Consider the following 18505-nt stretch of genomic DNA (forward strand, 5'->3'; position numbering starts at 1 on the left):
TTATTAGTGTTATTGAGCCCAAGCTCGCGCTGCTTGCTGCACAACAGGCCAATAAATCTGGAGGCGAGTTGTTGGGGCAGGAAATACTGACTTTAATCGCAAAGCTAGCGGACCTTGAAAGGGGTGGGGGTGGGGGGGGTCCCCTGCGACGTCAACCAATGGCTGAGCGGGACTGCTACCAGTGGCTCTCTAACAGCCACGTGCCTGCCCCACCTCTATTACATTAGTATACAACACTTTAAACTCTGTACATGTAGTACTTTTAAGCAACCTTTTTTAAAGGTTAAATATAAGAAAAAAATTAAACGTGCGAGAAAGAACTCCGTTGCTATGGCAACACCCACAGCGCAGCGTCCCTCCCACCTTGGTGAGTTCTACTCCAAACCTCCGGGCCTCACGCAAAATCTCCAACCCTCCCCTTCCTGGTCCCCAGCGGGTGCCTCGAAAGGGAGCGGAGCGGCAGCCGAGGCCCCGCCCCTCCAGCGGGACTGGCAGCTTTTCCGAACCGCGGGGCTCCCCTCAAACGCTGTGCCCTCCCTTCCCCCAAGGGCGGTGCCAGGGCGAGCGGCGCGCCGGGCGGGGCTCCGCCCCCTGCGGCAGAGCGTGTGGCGTCACTTCCGGTCTCTCTTACTTCCGGCCTCTCTTTCCTCAGGCCTGGGACGCGAGCTGGTGAGGAGTTGTCGTGTGTGCTGAACTCCTCGGAACCATGGTGAGTCTGGCCCTGTAGGCCCTTGCCCAGGGCCTGCCGTCCTCGGCCGTCCTCGGCCGTCCCCCGCCGTCTGCTGCCTCATCTGTATCCCAGCGCCGCGGGCTCCCTGTGTCTGTCCCCGGGCCCGCCGCACGTGGCGCAGGCCGCGGCGTGTGGCCTGCGCCGGGCCCACAGGGGAGGCATGGGCCTGAAGGCCAGCGCCTTGTTGTGACTCGGCCTCTCCACAGCCCCAGAACCTCGAGGCTTGGAGCTCACCCCAAGCGAAGAAATTTCTAGTGCACCGGGCGGGTCGGCGAGACGGGCTTCCCCCTCCCTCTCGGGGCGGGGCCTGGAGCGGCCAGAGGGCAAAGATGGCAGCGAGGCCGCAGCGTCCCCTCGTCCTCCTGGCGGTCGTTGTCGCGCAAGTGGCCTACCACCCCTGCCTGCCTTATCCTTAGTTTAAAATCATCTTTGCCATCTTTGGTCTGGCCATACTTACAGTCGATCTCTTTGGGGTAGAATTTTTATTCCTGAAGCGCTTAGAGATCCAAAATGCAATGTCACCTAAGTCCCTCCTTCCGCTTTAAATAAATGACTGCTCCGATGATAGGTTCATTTGTTTAAAAAAGTACCCTGTGCCGTAAATTAATTTTCTCTTAGGTATCTACTTGTAAGTCTAGTGGAAGGCATCAAAGTACATGTGTTAAAGAATACTGGTATTCAAACTGAGTCTTGGTTTTCTTTTTTAGGCGTCCCTTTCCCTTGCACCTGTTAATATCTTCAAGGCTGGAGCTGATGAAGAGAGAGCAGAGACAGCTCGTCTGGTAAGACTTTATCTCATTCTTATAAAGATACAGTAGTTTTTTTGGTTTTTAAAAAATTTTAAGCCTGTGAAGTTGATTTTGACCATCTCTGATTTTTATTCCAGTCTTCTTTTGTTGGTGCCATTGCTATTGGAGACTTGGTAAAGAGCACGTTGGGACCCAAGGGCATGGTAAGAAAAACAGGCGATTTAAATTTTTTAATGTTGTTTTAGAGCCGTTAGAGATACAAAAACTTCTTTTGGATGCTTTGTTGTCTTTAAAACTTAACTGTTAATTGTAAAAGTTAAGATATGGATATATACTCCTTACTGAAAATCAAAACAGAACCCATATGGCTAAAGTCCCCTTCGATCACTATCCCCAGTGCCACTCACCTCCCCAGTGGCAAACACTGTTACCATTTGGATATAAATCTAACCAATGTCTTTATTTTTATGTAGATGTACAGGTATTTTATGTATTATAAGATATTATATTATATATTCTCCCTGTAATAGATAACATTGTTCTGTTACGTGATAGATATTATTTGTATGTACTTTTTCTGTAGCTTGGCTTTTTTAATTCCTTTCAGTATAAATATATATACTGCCTCCTCTCACTGTCAAATAGTATTCTGTATCTTCTTTTATAGTTTGTATTTATTACTGTATTGTGAGGGACCCTTTGTTTGCGTTCATTGCTTTTGCTATTACAGTATCGGAACAGCCTTGTTCATGTCTCTCTGTTCTTCTGCTGTCTTTAGGGGTAGACAAAGGTTAGGACACCAAGGTTTGCTTTTGGGGGGAGTGTATGCAATGAAAAAATTTAAATGTATTCTACCAGATAACCATCCAGAGTATTTACACATTAGCAATATATGAGAGTACTGATGAATCTGTGCGTTCTTCCAGATGTACTTATATCTTAACTTGAACCAAATATGTTCCTTTTAGGACAAAATTCTGTTAAGCAGTGGACGAGATGCTTCTCTTATGGTAACCAATGATGGTGCAACTATTTTAAAAAACATTGGTGTGGACAATCCAGCTGCTAAAGTTTTAGTTGGTGAGTCTGAGGATGACATTTTGTTAACATTTGGAAACAATTTTAAATAGGCTGTGTTGACTGTCCTTTCGATTCATTGATTATTTACTTTTTAATTGATTATTATCGTTATTAAAATGCAAGCTTCTCGATGTGGTATATATACACAATGGAATATTTCTCAGCCATAAAAAAGAATGAAATAATGCCATTTTCAGCAACATGGATGGACCTAGAGATTATTGTACAAAGTGAAGTAAGTAAGTCAGAGAAAGACAAATACCACATACTATCACTTATATGTGGAATCAAATATGACACAAATGAACCTATCTATGAAACAGGAACAGACTCACATACAGAACAGACTTGTGGTTGCCAAGGGTGGAGGGGAAGGGATGGATTGGGAGTTTGGGATTAGCAGATGCACACTATTATATATAGAACGGATAAACAACAAGGTCCTACTGTGTAGCATAGAGAATTATATTCAGTATTCTATGTTAAACCATAATGGAAAAGAATATGAAAAAGAATATATATATGTGTACAACTGAACCACTTTGCTGTACAGCAAAAATTAGCACAGCATTGTAAGTCAGCTATACTTCAGTAAAATTTTTTTTAAAATACAGTCTTCTGGAGTGCCATGTACTTACTGATGGTAAAACTACTGTATTTCAGGCTGAAAAGTTCAAAGAATTTGTCAGGTGAGGAAACCTAGATAAGTGAGGTTTAGATTGGTAGTGGATATATTTGGAGAATTAGGTAAGCTACCAAGAAGTAATTTAAAAAGCAGAATCTAATGTAAGTGAGTTAATAACTAGCTTTTTTTCCCCCCTAGATATGTCAAGGGTTCAAGACGATGAAGTTGGTGATGGCACTACCTCTGTTACTGTTTTAGCAGCAGAATTACTAAGGGTAAGAATATCTGAGCAACTTCAACTTCGTCTTATTGGGGTTTTTTTGCTACTGTGGTTTTGAGTATCAGAAGTAATCAACTTCTTACTACAGATTTAGTATTCATGCTTGTCTTCCACTGTTTATTAATAGGAAGCAGAATCTTTAATTGCAAAAAAGATTCATCCACAGACCATTATTGCGGGTTGGAGAGAAGCCACAAAGGCGGCAAGACAGGCTCTGTTGAATTCTGCAGTCGATCATGGGTCGGTATACCAAAACACTACTGTTTCAAACATTTAATGTTTAAATGTTCTTTTCGAAATACAGTCAATGCAGGAAGTCTAGAGAGCAGTGAAAAGCATACACAAACATTCTATTGGCTCATCCTGCCTCAATAAAACCCAGAAAAACCCCACCTTACCCCCCAGAGGTAGTAACTAAAGTTAAAGTTTGGGTTTCCAGGGGTTTTTTTGCACGTATAATCACAATAAATAGTATCATTGTATAGAGGGTTTTTTAGCCTCTTTAACCTAGTTGAATAACTAGAAAAGTTTCGAGGTGTCAGTGTTTTCTGTAATATTAGTTTTAGTAGAGGTATGCATTTGATTTTGTGACTGCTATAATTCACCTATCTATAATTGGAGATTTGTGTTTCGACAGTTTTTAGCTTTATAGTGTTGTGACAGACTTGTTACTTTAGAAAGTAAGTATAATTGCTGTGTCCAAAGATATGTATGTATTTAAAGGCAATTTTATTTACCTTACAAGTAGTGCTCTAGAAAAAATTCATTAATTTACAGTCCCACTAGCTGTATAACAATGCCTCGTTTCCCATGTTCTTGAAATTTTTGTTTGCTTGTGTTTCTCTTTCGGTAGTTTGCCAGCTTGGTGGGGAAAATAGTATCCTTTAATTTGTATTTCTTGATTACTGATAAGGTTTAATTTTTTTCATGGGACTTAGAGCCCTGACTGGTTGAGGTGAAAGTCTATTGACAAAAAAGTATCTGGATAAATTTTGAAAAGTAAAACAGGGTTGATAACTTCAGAGAAGCATTTTAAGAACCGGCCTGAGTTTTTTTGTTCGTTTTTTTGTTTTGTTTTGCTTTTTTAGTTCTGACGAAGTTAAATTCCGTCAAGATTTAATGAACATTGCAGGAACAACATTATCTTCAAAACTTCTTACTCATCACAAAGACCACTTTACTAAGTTAGCTGTGGAAGCCGTTCTCAGACTGAAAGGCTCTGGTAATCTGGAGGCAATTCATGTCATCAAGAAGCTAGGAGGAAGTATGGTAGATTCCTATTTAGATGAAGGTATGTACATTTTGAATACGGGAAAGGAAGCCTTGACCAGTTGTTGAAAACTAAGTACTGAGTGAATCCACTTTTAGTTAGTCAGGACTAGTGACACTTTGCAAAGCCAGAAAACTTGTCTTTAAGGACACAAATCATATTGCAGCCATTTTTGTCATCTTAATTCATTTGTTATATTGACAGTGTGCTTGATCTTCTCAAACTATCCCAGCATTTCTTTTGATAACCTCTAGGTTTTACTTTATACCATGAAGTAAGTTAGTCTCTAATAAAGAGAAGTAGTTGGCTTTGTTTTTTTGTTTTGTTTTTTGTTTTGTTTTTGCGGTACACGGGCCTCTCACTGTTGTGGCCTCTCCCGTTGCGGAGCATAGGCTCCGGATGCGCGGGCTCAGTGGCCATGGCTCACGGGCCTAGCCGCTCCACGGCATGTGGGATCTTCCCGGACCGGGGCATGAACCCATGTTCCCTACATCGGCAGGCGGACTCTCGACCACTGCGCCACCAGGGAAGCTCCGAGTAGTTTTTTTTTTTTTTTTTTTTTTTTTTTAAACTAGAAGTCAGCTATTGTCAAATGGCACTTTTTCCAGGATTACATGTATTCTCTAGGAAGGGTTTGGGTAGGTCATACCAATTAGTTGGCAGGTGTTGAGAATATAGTTTCTGGTGTTCTTGAAGAGTGATAAATGAGTTAGCAGCTGCAATTTCCTTAATAATAGTATGTTTTGTTCTTAGAGTGTGAATTTTTCAAAGCATCTTCACAGTGTATTCACAAAATAAACGGTAGAAAGTGTAGGCATTCTATTCTACAGAGAAGGAAAAAATGGGGTAAATTGTGCTTTACAGTTTCTGCTCTACCAGTTAGTGATTTGGAGTCTGGGTTTTGTTGCAAAAATGCATGTTGTTTGTCTCTGTTTCACAGGAGTAACAATTCTGAAAATATTCTTGATTGAATTTATATGTAAGGGCTGTATAGCATTTCTAAAAGAGTAATTTGATAAAGCAGATTACCTTAAAAGATTTATTAACACAGCCTTGAAATATGTAATACAATACTATCCTTATATTGTAGGCTTTCTGTTGGATAAAAAAATTGGAGTAAATCAACCAAAGCGAATTGAAAATGCTAAAATTCTTATTGCAAATACTGGTATGGATACAGACAAAATTAAGGTACGTTAAACTACATTTCTTGGAATTCTGATTGCTAGCTACTGTAAACTTGGGCTGGTAATCAGTTGCACTAATAAAAACCCTTATAGGGTTTATATACATTTGAATGTATATTTATTCTTATATAGTTTCTTAGCTTCTGATTTTATATATATAAATATATGTTTATATTGTACACATGCATACACACATGCACACATAGTTTTTGGTGTATTTACATTAAAAAGTTTAAATATGCTATGAAACTTGCGAGTAAGGAAAGTGATGCTATTTTTTATGATTTCCTTTGTCTTAGATATTTGGTTCCCGGGTAAGAGTTGATTCTACAGCAAAAGTTGCCGAAATAGAACATGCAGAAAAGGAAAAAATGAAGGAGAAAGTTGAACGTATTCTTAAGCATGGGATAAATTGCTTTATTAACAGGTCTGTGTATGCTTGTGCTAACAATATTTATAATAATCCAAGAAAGGATTGTTTTCTGCAAAGATTTAGGAAAATTCTTTTATATTGAATTTAGTTATTTAGGAAGTGTTTTTTTCCAAATGTAAATAAAACTGTACAGCAAGGCATTTGCCTTACAATGATTTTAGTGAAAATGTATGTTAATATACTTTATTAAACTTTTTTGTGTCAACAATAACAGTTTTCTGGTTTGGCAGTTACATTATTAGTTTGGGCTGTAGTATACCTGTATTTGGAAGAGAGAGTTAATTCCACATTAAATGATGGGGGTTTGAAGTAGGAAAAAGCTAATGGTAGCATAGGAATAAAACAAGGATGAAGAGGTGAAAAGTATTAAGAGTTTTAGTGCTTATCTTTAATTTGTGTGAAGAAAATATGTGTAAACCTTCCCCATGTATTCTTAATATTCAGTATCTAAGGTTTTTATGGATTATTTTGAATGGAGAAAAATACCAAGAGAAACGGCATTTCAGTGAAAAGGCAGTAGTTAACTTTGAGAGAGAGATTTACCATTTGATGGAAAATAATTGTTTTAAGCCAAATGTATGTGGGCTTTTAGAAGTTAGTTACTAGGGACTTCCCTGGTGGTACAGTGGTTGGGAATCCGCCTGCCAATGCAGGGAACAGGGGTTCGAGCCCTGTTCTGGGAAGATCCCACATGCAGCGGAGCAGCTAAGCCCGTGTGGCACAACTACTGAGCCTGTGCTCTAGAGCCCACGACCCACAAAAAGCTAGTTTCTAAACTTCTATGAGATCTATGATTCTGATAAGGCACATTTTGCTTAGCAGTGCTTTATACTAGTTATGAAATTTTTTTCTTCGGCTTTTTTTAAGTTACAAACTTTTAAACAGATGTCCTTTTTACTCCTGTTGTATGAGTAACATTTGCTCATTTTGGGAGGTTTGAAAGTATAAAGAAGGAACAGAATTCTCCCAGAAATTCTTTTATTAAGTTGATTCGTGGTGTGTGTGTATGTTGTTTCAATTCTTCATTTAGTTGTGATTATATGGTATAAACTTTTATAACATGCTTTTTTTAACCTAACAGTATATATATTTTACTTACTAAAATTACAAATTTTTCATAATTGGTAAGTTGAGATTTACACAAACACTCTCTTCACAGACATTGGAAAGTTTTCTACATAAAAATTCTTACATATATCTTCATTTAATTAATATCTGAATTTTCTTGCTGTAGATTCTCAGGAGTAGAATCAAAGCATATAAACATAGATAAGAGTTTTGTTTTGGTTTTTGGTTTTTTACTAAATTTATTTTTTTAATTTATTTATTTTTGACTGCGTTGGGTCTTGTTGCTGCGCGCGGGCTTTCTGTAGTTGGCGGCGAGCGGGGGCTACTCTTTGTTGCGGTGCGTGGGCTTCTCATCGTGGTGGCTTCTCTTGTTGTGGAGCACAGGCTCTAGGCGTGCGGGCTTCAGTAGTTGTGGCTTGTGGGCTCTAGAGCACAGGCTCACCAGTTGTGGCACATGGGCTTAGTTGTTCTGCGGCATGTCGGATCGTCCTGGACCAGGGCTTGAACCCGTGTCCCCTGCATTGGCAGGCAGATTCTTAACCACTGCGCCACCAGGGGAGCCCATAGATACGGGTTTTGATGCACTACTGCTAAATTGCTTTTCAGAATTATTGGTTCATTTTATACTGTCAATGGCAATATATAAAACAATACCCATTTTCAGTACTAACATGGATGCACTAGTATAATTTATAAAGTATTATACAATAATAAGTAAGAAATGTTATCTTGTTCTAATTTGCATTTCTTTGATTACTGGTGAGGTAAAAAAATTTTCATGTCTTTTAGTCTAATGTATTTTATCTTGTGAAGTAACCACTTTGAACAATATTTTTTTATATTTTATTTATAGGCAATTAATTTATAATTATCCTGAACAGCTCTTTGGTGCTGCTGGTGTTATGGCTATTGAGCATGCAGATTTTGCAGGTGTGGAACGCCTCGCTCTTGTCACAGGTATGGGAAAAAGGCATTAATTTCTAACATAATAATTACTCTTGGATTTACTGAGTGTTAGTGTATTTAACTCATTGCTAAGAGGACAAAGAGATTCCCTTAAGGATCCTAGAATCTAAAGTTATTCTGAAATCTGACATACTTTTTGATATCTTTACATTATTTTTAATATACCAAGTTAAATGCTAGCTTCGCCATAGGTGTAGGTTTATTTTTGCCGTTTTTTTGTTTTGTTTTTTTTTTTGCGGTCCGCGGGCCTCTCACTGTTGTGGCCTCTCCCGTTGCGGAGCACAGTCTCCAGACGCGCAGGCCCAGCGGCCATGGCTCACGGGCCCAGCCGCTCTGCGACATGTGGAATCTTCCCGGACCGGGGCACGAACCCGTGTCCCCTGTATCGGCAGGCGGACTCTCAACCACTGTGCCACCAGGGTAGCCCCTGTGTTGTTTTAAAGATACTGTCTTTTCTCACAAATCCACAGGACCACTGTTCTAAACATAGTCTAAATAAACTGAAGCTTAAAAAAAGGAGTCTTTTTTTTGTTTTTTGTTTCTTTTGGCTGTGTCGAGTCTTAGTTGCGGTATGCTGGATCTTTGTTGTGGCACGCGGGCTTCTCTTCATTAATGGAGTGCAGTTTAGTTGATCCGCAGCATGTGGGATCTTAGTTCCCCGACCACGGAACGAGCCCACGTCCCCTGTGTTGAAAGGTGGATTCTTAACCACTGAACCACCAGGGAAGTCCCAAAAAAAGGAGTCTTAAGTCTTACCTAGTTTATTCATTTAATTTTAGTGCTAAGTGAGTAGTTGAATGCTTTATGCCCTGTGTGATAGTGCAGTTGGAATAGTAACCTTTATTGAACATTTAACTATATGCCAGACAGTGGGTCAAATACTTAAGCATTACTTCTGTTAGCTTTTTAAAATTTATGAAAGTAATAAACGTTGAATAAGTGTGAAACATTCCAGTAACGTATGATGAAAAGTAGTTTACTCCAGTATCCTTCAGTAGACGTATATGAGTTTTATAATCCGAGTATAGACTAGAAAGTGTGTCTACAGGTATGTCTACATCAAAGAGACATAGAGTGCAGTTGTTCACTTAAATTTGTTCTAGTAATGGTTTTTAAAGTAACCTCTAAACAGCCCTTGAAAACTAAGTATAACAGTCTTTATCCTCTAACTTTCAGGCATTTGAAAATGAATGAATAGGCTGGAAAGTTGGCTTGCTATCTGGCAGTGAGAATTAAGGAGAGTGGGGTTTTAGGTAAAGCCACTAGGAACATCAGATTCAGTTCAGAACTGCTCTGTGTATTAGAAGAAATTAAATTATACTAAGCAGGTGGTAGGATTGGTCTCATTTCAAAATAACTTCTTAAGCCATTTTTAATAATTTGAGAAGCATAGTGTTCTGACCTAAAAAGAGACATTTTACTTTCATTAATTATTTGGAAATGGGTTTACTTGATTTAAAAGTTATTACATACTTGATGCTTAAGGTAATAAAACTTATGATGCTCATGTTTACTTAATTCTTCCCTTAATGCAACAGAATTAAAGACATGACATAAGAACTGTGAATGATACAGCACATTCATGGGATAAGTTGATATCATAAGGACTTGATAACATGAAATTGCCACATACACTCAGGAGAAAATTAACTGCACCAAGCACACCAAACTGTATGGCTGTGAAGTAGACTCCATGGTGGCTCCCATCCTTAGTAACATCTGTTGTCAAGATGTGTGAAATTGCTTCTTGCAAATGTCTAGAAATATTTTGTAAGCAGATGCACATGAATGAGTGTAGGATAAGTGAAAATTCTCATAAGCCAAATTGGTCTCATTTGGGGGATATGATGTCCCGAACATCTATTGTGTCTCACATCTAGATACAATGCAGTCTCAGGAATTTGCCAACCACAAGTAAGAAGAGCTTCAACTATACAGATTATGAGTATAAATTAGTGGAGTTGGGAAGACCAGAGTCCCTTTTATAAATTAATTGTAAAATAGAAATCATCAGTTATTCAGCAGATTTATCAGTAAGGTGTGGGGAAAGGGGTTGGTTGATGATTGAGGGAATCTATTAAAAGAGAGAGTAATGAACTAGAGAAAAGGATTTAATTTTATTTATATATTTTTTGGCCAAGCCGCGTGGCATAAGTTACCCGATCAGGGATTGAACCCATACCCCCTGCAGTGAAATTGCAGAGTCTTAACCACTGGACTGCCAGGGAAGTCTGAGAAAAGGATTTTAAAAATTAACCTAACTTTTGCTTAATTAAGAACCAGGAAAGGAAGTGTTTATAGCATGGAAGATGGAGGGAAAATAGGAATAAAAATAATACCTAAGGAATAAAATGAATTTAGTTTGTTTTTTTTTTTGTTTTTTTTTTTTGTGGTACGCGGGCCTCTCACTTGTGGCCTCTCCCTTTGCGGAGCACAGGCTCTGGACGCGCAGGCCCAGTGGCCATGGCTCATGGGCCTAGCCGCTCCGCGGCATGTGGGATCTTCCCGGACCAGGGCACAAACCCGTGTCCCCTGCATCGGCAAGCAGACTCTGAACCACTGCGCCACCAGGGAAGCCCGAATTTAGTTTTTTGACTTCTCCTTAAGTTTGCTCTGGGAAATCCTCAGTATACACTTCCCCTTTTTTCTAGGCCCAAGTGCTCACTATTTTAAGCAGTTCCTAGTGTCAGTACATCTGTTGATATAATAAAATTAGTCAAATATTTTCATGTTTTGTTTTGGGATATTGGTTCATAAGAGTACTGGTCTTCTATATTGAATTCAGAAGAGAATTTGAATTTAAATTCAGGCTTAAAGGTAAATGTCAGAATCTCAATTGAGGTGGTATTATTACACAGTGTGTCCATATAGGTCTGAAGCCAGATTGCTTGTATTTGAATTTCAGCTTCATATTTGTTCAAACTATGTAACCTTGGATAAGAAACTAAACATTTCTTTGCCTCAGTTTTACCACTTCTAAATGGGGTGATAAATGAAGCCTGTCTTATTAGGGTTGTTGTGAAGGTTAAATAATTAGTTTGTATGAATTGCTTCAGAGTGCTTGGTGTATAGTAAGCAGTCAACTTAAATATTATGTTTTCTGTTCATTACTGCTTGTTAGAAAACAAATTTTAAACCTGTTATGTGTTTAATTAATGTATATTTTTGTTCATAGGTGGTGAAATTGCATCTACCTTTGACCACCCAGAACTAGTGAAGCTTGGAAGTTGCAAACTTATTGAGGAAGTCATGATTGGAGAAGACAAACTGATTCACTTTTCTGGGGTAGCCCTTGGTGAGGGATTATGTAGATCCTGGTTTAGGTTCCTAAATCTTTAGTAGCCTCTTTTGAAGTGAAACAAACAGTTACTAGTTACTATGGTTATTGGAATGTATGTCTTAGTTCCTGAGAAATTCTAATTTCAATCTCTTGAGGGCAGCCTCATGTTAACTTTGTGTTGTGAACAGTGCATATTCAATATAGTTGTTTTAGATAGCTTAGAACTGTTAGGAGTGTGGATTGTTAGCAAAGAGAAGGTAGCAATGGAAGACATGTCAGCTTTCAAAACCGAGTATAACCTATATAAGTAATAGAAGGCAAACTTTTATGTTTTATAACTAAGTGTTCACTGTGACATAATATTATTTTTTTTTTAACTTTAGGTGAGGCTTGCACCATTGTTCTGCGTGGTGCCACTCAACAAATTTTAGATGAAGCAGAAAGATCTTTGCATGATGCTCTTTGTGTTCTTGCCCAAACTGTGAAAGATTCTAGAACAGTTTATGGAGGAGGTAAGCATTTGAAAAATATTGAACATATTTTATTTCTTGAATCGTAGTAGTGGCTTTGGCTTTAATGTTTCTTATAGGAACTTCATATTGTTTTCGCACTTAATAGTTAATGCTTAATATATCTTAAGGGCAGTCTAATTTAGTGTCTGGGAGACAGCTAAGCATAATGAGATGTTCTTGGATTTTTAATCTGTAGGCTGTTCTGAGATGCTGATGGCTCATGCTGTGACACAGCTTGCAAGTAGAACACCAGGCAAAGAAGCCGTTGCAATGGAGTCTTATGCTAAAGCCCTGAGAATGGTAAGTTAATGAAAAAGAGAGCCTTGAATTTAAATTTTGTAGGTATTGATGGTTTTTAAATGAATCCATTCTTCTCTCTTGGGCAGAAAATACTTAACTTTCTTGGCTTTAAGAATTGGTTCACACTGCTTAAATTTGATTTTGGAGTTTATCCTCTTTATGAGCAGTAATTAAAAGGAAGCAGGTTTTACGTTGTCTCTAAATGTATAATTTTAGAAAGCTTTTCTTATAGTTAGTAAATTAACTTTCTTTTAGTAGAATAGTTACCATGTCTTCTTCACTTCATAGTTGCCAACTATCATAGCTGACAATGCAGGCTATGACAGTGCAGATCTGGTGGCACAGCTTCGAGCAGCCCATAGTGAAGGCAATACAACTGCTGGACTGGGTAAGAAATTAATTGGGACCATGTGGTCTTTTTTTTTTTTGGCTGCGTTGGGTCTATGTTGCTGTGCGTGCGTGGGCTTACTCTAGTTGCAGCAAGTGAGGGTTACCTTTTGTTGATGTGCACAGGCTTCTCTTGTTGCAGAGCACAGGCTTAGGTACATGGGCTCAGTAGTTACGGCACATGGGCTTAGTTGCTCCGTGACATGTGGGATCTTCCCGGACCAGGGCTCGAACCCTTGTCCCCTGTGTTGGCAGGTGGATTCTTCACCACTGCGCCACCAGGGAAGCTCCTGTGGTAGTTGTTCAGAGTAACTCTTGACCAGGTTCTTTTATTTTTTTTTATTTTTTAAAAATGATGAATTCTCATAACCATATAAAAGATTCCTGTGACCCTTGCCTTTATAGCCGTTATACATTCTAGAAAAAAGTTTAACTTCATAATCTCTACACTGTCAAAATGTTATTATTCCCTAAGGGGGGGTGTAACATTAGTTAGAAGATTTTTAACTTGTTTGTTATGTAACGACCGTAGGATTTAAGTATATAAAAACAGTACTTACGTTCTCAAATGAGTGTAAACTTTACTGTATCTCTTATAATTAGTATTAACTCCTAATCTCACAGTAAACTTATTCTGAGACATTCTTTTTTTTTTTTTTATTGCGGTACGCGGGCCTCTCACTGCTGTGGCCTCTCCCGTTGCGGAGCACAGGCTCCAGACGCGCAGGCTCAGCGGCCATGGCTCACAGGCCCAGCCGCTCCACGGCATGTGGGATCCTCCCGGACCAGGGCAAGAACCCGTGTCCCCAGCATCAGCAGGTGGACTCTCAAGCACTGTGCCACCAGGGAAGCCCTATTCTGAGACATTCTTGAGAGTAGATCTCTGTTACATAACATAAAAATGGCCAAAAAGAGGACTTAATTCAGATTGGAAAATTTCCCAGCAAAATGTCTAGGACATAAAAGGAACAATTTTAGAGGGTAGATAGTCCTGTCACTGGACAAGAGAGAGGTTAAGGAATAATCTGTCAGAAAATGAAGGGGGATTCTAATAAGAAAGGTAGATGACTTCTAAATTCTCTTCCAGTTCTTAAGAATCCATGGTGTGTTCAGTGATGAGCAAATTTTCTGCAGTTTTATTTGTAGATAGAGAAAGATGGGTGATACAGTGTTGTGTATAAATTTTTCATTATTTGACATAGTTACTCTCCATTGATACAGATGATCAGTAGTTGACCTTCCAGTTTTCTAAAAGGCTTTCCTTGAGTGATAGTCTGATGAGAATGCTCTAAGTAAATTGAGTAGTTAGTTGTAATCTTATTTTTTATAAGTCAGGATTAATTTTGAGACAACATTAGGTATGTTTTGTAACATCATTAGATATGTTAAGATTAGTTGTTTATTTAGTAAATACTTTCCAGATATGAAGGAAGGTACCATTGGAGATATGGCAATGCTGGGTATAACAGAAAGTTTCCAAGTGAAGCGACAAGTTCTTTTAAGTGCAGCTGAAGCAGCAGAGGTGATTCTACGTGTGGACAACATCATCAAGGCAGCACCAAGGTATCATAACACTTTAAAGAACATTTCTTAGGAAAAATTAACATGGAAACAAAAAATAGGTATATTTTTGATAATTGTAGTTGATGGGAAGTGGAGCCATTTTGTTTAGATAACAGTATTTTGCAAGTTATTTAAAATATGTAATCACACAACTCTTAGATTTAAGCCAGAAAAGCTTAGGTGGGGAGAAGGGTGTGGTAACACAGGGTAGCCCTCAAGATCGAAAGGGCACATAAAGAGCCAGACTTGGGAAGGTCAAAAACCAGAGAACTTGGGGGTGGGCGTGTAGTAGTAAGAACTGATGTCTGTTTACCAGGATGAGTTGGGTTTAGTCATTTTCTGTCCTGGGTACAGTTTTTCATATATACATTCTTAAGCACATAATATGCAGAGTTCCCTACATGTTCCTATTCCAGCAGCATTTTTTTTTTTTTTTTTCTTTTTTCTTTTGGCCGTGCCGTGTGGCATGCGGGATCTTAGTTCCTTGAGGCTTCGCCCCCTGCAGTGGAAGCGTGGAGTCTTATCCACTGGACCGCCAGGGAAGTCCCTCCAGCAGCTTTTCTGAGATGAAAATTCTTTTAAAAACTCATTCACACAAAAATGATTAAGTGGCCAGAGAAATCTTAACATTTGAAGATTCAGTTAATAATTTTAATTAATTAATTAACTACTAATTGCTAATTAGTAGTTACGAAAACCATTTATTTTACCTGTTAGTGGAAGTTCAGGGAGAGGGAAGGGGATGGTGGCTTGGACCAGTAGATAGAGGTGAAGGTGGTGAGAAGGGATTGATAATAGATCTATTTTTGAAGGTAGAGCCGGCAGAATTTGATGATGGGTTGGATATAAGGTCTGTGATGAAAGGGATTGGATAATTCAAGGGTGTTTGGGGCGGGGGGAGTGTCTTATAAGGTTTTTATTCAGAGCGCCTTAATAATTGCCACATTTCTCCAATACGTTAAACACACTTCCATTTCTTCCAAGGATAGAAAGAAAAAAAGAACAATTCTAAATAAATTTCATCAGAAAAATCTGAATTGTGTTTTGTTTTTTTTTTTTGCGGTACGCGGGCCTCTCACTGTCGTGGCCTCTCCCGTTGCGGAGCACAGGCTCCGGACGTGCAGGCTCAGCGGCCATGGCTCACGGGCACAGCCGCTCCACGGCATGTGGGATCTTCCCGGACTGGGGCACGAACCTGTGTCCCCTGCATCGGCAGGTGGACTCTCAACCACTGTGCCACCAGGGAAGCCCTGAATTGTGTTTTAACATGACAGTATTAAGCATTTTTAATTCAGGAATAAAACATGGAAATTCCCAGCAAACAAAACAACAGTTACAAACCAAAAAAAAAAGAAAAAAGAGTACTGGGGCCCGTAATTCAAGGTTTTTGTTGAGAAAAGTAAGAGTTTCTCTTAGGTGGAGGAAGGCTTTGGGAGGGAAGATGGGGGTTTTCCGTTTTTGGACATTTGAGATGTCTGTTGAGAAAGCGGTTAGTTGGATAGTTGAGTCTGTAGTTCAGGGGAGAAGTTTGAGCTGTAGTTATAAATTTAGGAGTTGTCAGCCTGTACGTGTTATATAAGGCCATGAGACTGATTGAGTCCCCAAGAGAGTGAACGTAGCTAAAGAAGGGAAAGGGTTTTTTTTAGGACTGAGTGCTTGAGAATTCCAGTAATAAGTTTGGGAAGATTCAGAGCAACCATCAAGGGTCACTAAGAAGGATTGTGAAGTTTAGGTAATTATTAAACTGGATGATGGATACATGAGGATTCATTATACAACCTCTACTTTTATACATACTTTTGAAATTTCCCATAATACAAAATGCTAAGGTTGCGGGGTGTGGGGTGCCACTGAGATAGGAGGAAAACCAAGGGAATGTGTGTCCCAGAAGCCAAATTAAGGAAGTATTTGGGGAGGAGGAGTGGTCAACTGCCAAGATGATGCAAATAGGTCGAGTAAGATAAGGACTGAAAATTGATCCTAAAAATTCGATTCAGCAACAGAGGTCGGTGGTAGTCTTAACGAGCAGTTTTAGTGGAATAGAGGGGGCAGAAGTCTGAAGTAAATTCGATAGAGGCTGGGAAAAGAGGAGTTGGAGGAAATGTACGTAGACTACTTCTTCGGGGAGTGTATTGTGAATGGGAGTCGAGAAGTGGGATAGTAGCTAGAGGAGGTATGGGTCATTACTGTGACAATTCCGTGTGTGTAAGTGGGAGCAGTTTCATAGAGAGGAATGATCGATGCAGAAGAGGGGTGCAGTCCACCAGCAGCTGCTGGATCTGGAGAACAGAGGAGGACAGGAGGGAAGTAGCAATGTTACTAGGAAAGTATGCCCTAAGTGGACTAAGTTCTTTGTGCAGAATCCTGCAGCACTCCTTTCATTGGCTCTCTTCTATGAATGGCAACTATCCTCTTACTATTAAAGGAAGGAAAGAGTAGAAAATAATGATTTGGATGTGGAGAGAAAGCTGAAACGCTATTCAAATCTACTGTCGTGAGTGGAAAGGACTGGGCTGAAAAATCTAGATTCTCTGCTCCTGGTATTGGGAGGATAGGGTAATAAGGAGCACTCATACTTTGAAATGGAAAAATAGTGAGAGAAGGAAAAGTTGACACAGTTTTCCTGGAAGCAGTGCCGCCAAAGGTGGTTAAATACAGTTACAGTGTCTGATGTCTTCTAGCAGAATGATAGCAAAAGGAAACTGAGTTCTATAAGTAAAATTTTCTGACTTGGGAGCAAGGTCACATAGCTGCACCCACCCTCAGAAATCTTTGTTATACCTTAGTACCTTCAACCACATTTGAAATATAAACTATAGTACCTCGTTTGATCTGATATCACTGTTTTCAAAGTTTAAGTGTCTCTTTTAAATATATTAGAAATTTGCGTAATTTGCAGTAAAGAGACATGAGTAATTTTGTTTAACTCAGCCTTCCCAAATGTACTGGGCTATGCACTTCTTTTCAAACTCATTATTAACCTCCAGGGAATTAATTTTTCAGATCAGTGCTTTGTGACAGCTGCTTGATAACTTTTTCTATATTGACATCCTTGGGTCATACTCCTATCAGCTACCGAGGTTGGAAGGTTTATACTGTATGATCCCAGTATGCTGTACTCTCTGGATCTGTTTTTATGCCTTTTCTGCTTCTCAAGTGTTGTGCTTGCCTCTAGAAGCAGTGTTTCCACAGTCATTAAGTAAAAAATTTCGCTAGTATCCGTACCACGCCCCCTTCCTGATTCAGTATGTATGGTCACCAGAAAATAAAAGTTTTAACATCACAGGTGTGAGAGGTACTGTTGGCATACTTTAGTGAATTACCTAACCCCATCACCAGCTTATCTATTGGCATTTGTTTTTGTTCATTTAGAATAGTGATCCAGAGGTTTTAATGTAGAAACCCCAAAGCCTTGTCATTTTACAACTTCTGATTGAGAGAACCATCTTTGACTAATTTAGTAAAATTCACTAAAGTATTGGTTAAAAACATGAATTAACCATTTTCTGGAGAATACATATTTGGTAAGTAGGTTGTTTGGATGAGAAGCTGAGAACTGCTGAATACCTACAGGCCTTCACATTCCACAGATTTTTCCTGTTCTCTTAATACAATAATTAAGGGATGTTAACTGTGAGGTAGAAACATTCTGTTTATACATTTAAAATTGGTTTTAGTAAAAGTAGGATTATAGCTATGTTTGTATTTAATATAGACCTTTGGTTACAATCATGCTTTTCATTGTCACCGTTGCCTTTGTTTTCTTAACTGTACGTTTTATGATTCTTGCAGGAAACGTGTCCCTGATCACCTCCCCTGTTAAGCATTCCCATATGCTCTTGAGCTCTGGAGCAGTTCATAGTAAAGTTGTGTTTGAAAGACCTTGACCTCCTGAAAGAAGACTATAGAATTGAAGTTTACCTGTGGCTGTTATATCCTTAAGATTTGGACATTTAACTGACCTTCTATTTTAACATGGGTCTAATTTATTTGCTATTTCATTTTCCATAAAATTCAGTTGATTTAAGAGTTCGTTTCTCTTACTGTGCATCAAAATAAAAATTTGAACAGTTAC

General features: G+C 39.0%; 1 protein-coding gene across 2 annotated transcripts; it reads left to right on the forward strand.

Annotated features, from left to right (window-relative positions):
• The first annotated feature begins 599 nt into the window (after window positions 1-599).
• CCT2 (chaperonin containing TCP1 subunit 2) lies at window positions 600-18504 on the forward strand. 2 transcript variants are annotated; one of them, XM_022571550.2, is made up of 16 exons: window positions 600-709; window positions 1438-1512; window positions 1617-1682; window positions 2448-2559; window positions 3383-3459; window positions 3592-3704; window positions 4553-4755; window positions 5825-5925; window positions 6221-6348; window positions 8276-8379; window positions 11564-11683; window positions 12052-12180; window positions 12377-12480; window positions 12769-12868; window positions 14289-14430; window positions 18223-18504. In XM_022571550.2, exons 1-16 carry the CDS (start codon window positions 707-709, stop codon window positions 18251-18253), a joined length of 1608 nt encoding a protein of 535 aa, XP_022427258.1. In that variant the 5' UTR covers window positions 600-706; the 3' UTR covers window positions 18254-18504. The 2 variants fall into 2 exon arrangements, with proteins under 2 accessions (XP_022427258.1, XP_089777109.1); XM_089920983.1 differs by lacking the exon at window positions 14289-14430.
• The last annotated feature ends 1 nt before the right edge of the window (window position 18505 follows it).

This window comes from Delphinapterus leucas, chromosome 11 (assembly GCF_059928025.1).
Source record: "Delphinapterus leucas isolate spDelLeu-1000000601 "Yukka" chromosome 11, BTC_Dleu_Yukka2, whole genome shotgun sequence".
Lineage (NCBI taxonomy): Eukaryota > Metazoa > Chordata > Mammalia > Artiodactyla > Monodontidae > Delphinapterus > Delphinapterus leucas.

Bases quoted from the DNA above. Each gene is read 5' to 3' on its own strand.
- CCT2 (XM_022571550.2), top strand. The intron at 3,705-4,552 runs GTCGGTATACCA...TTGCTTTTTTAG, and splicing joins AATTCTGCAGTCGATCATGG to TTCTGACGAAGTTAAATTCC. The intron at 12,481-12,768 runs GTAAGTTAATGA...TTCACTTCATAG, and splicing joins ATGCTAAAGCCCTGAGAATG to TTGCCAACTATCATAGCTGA.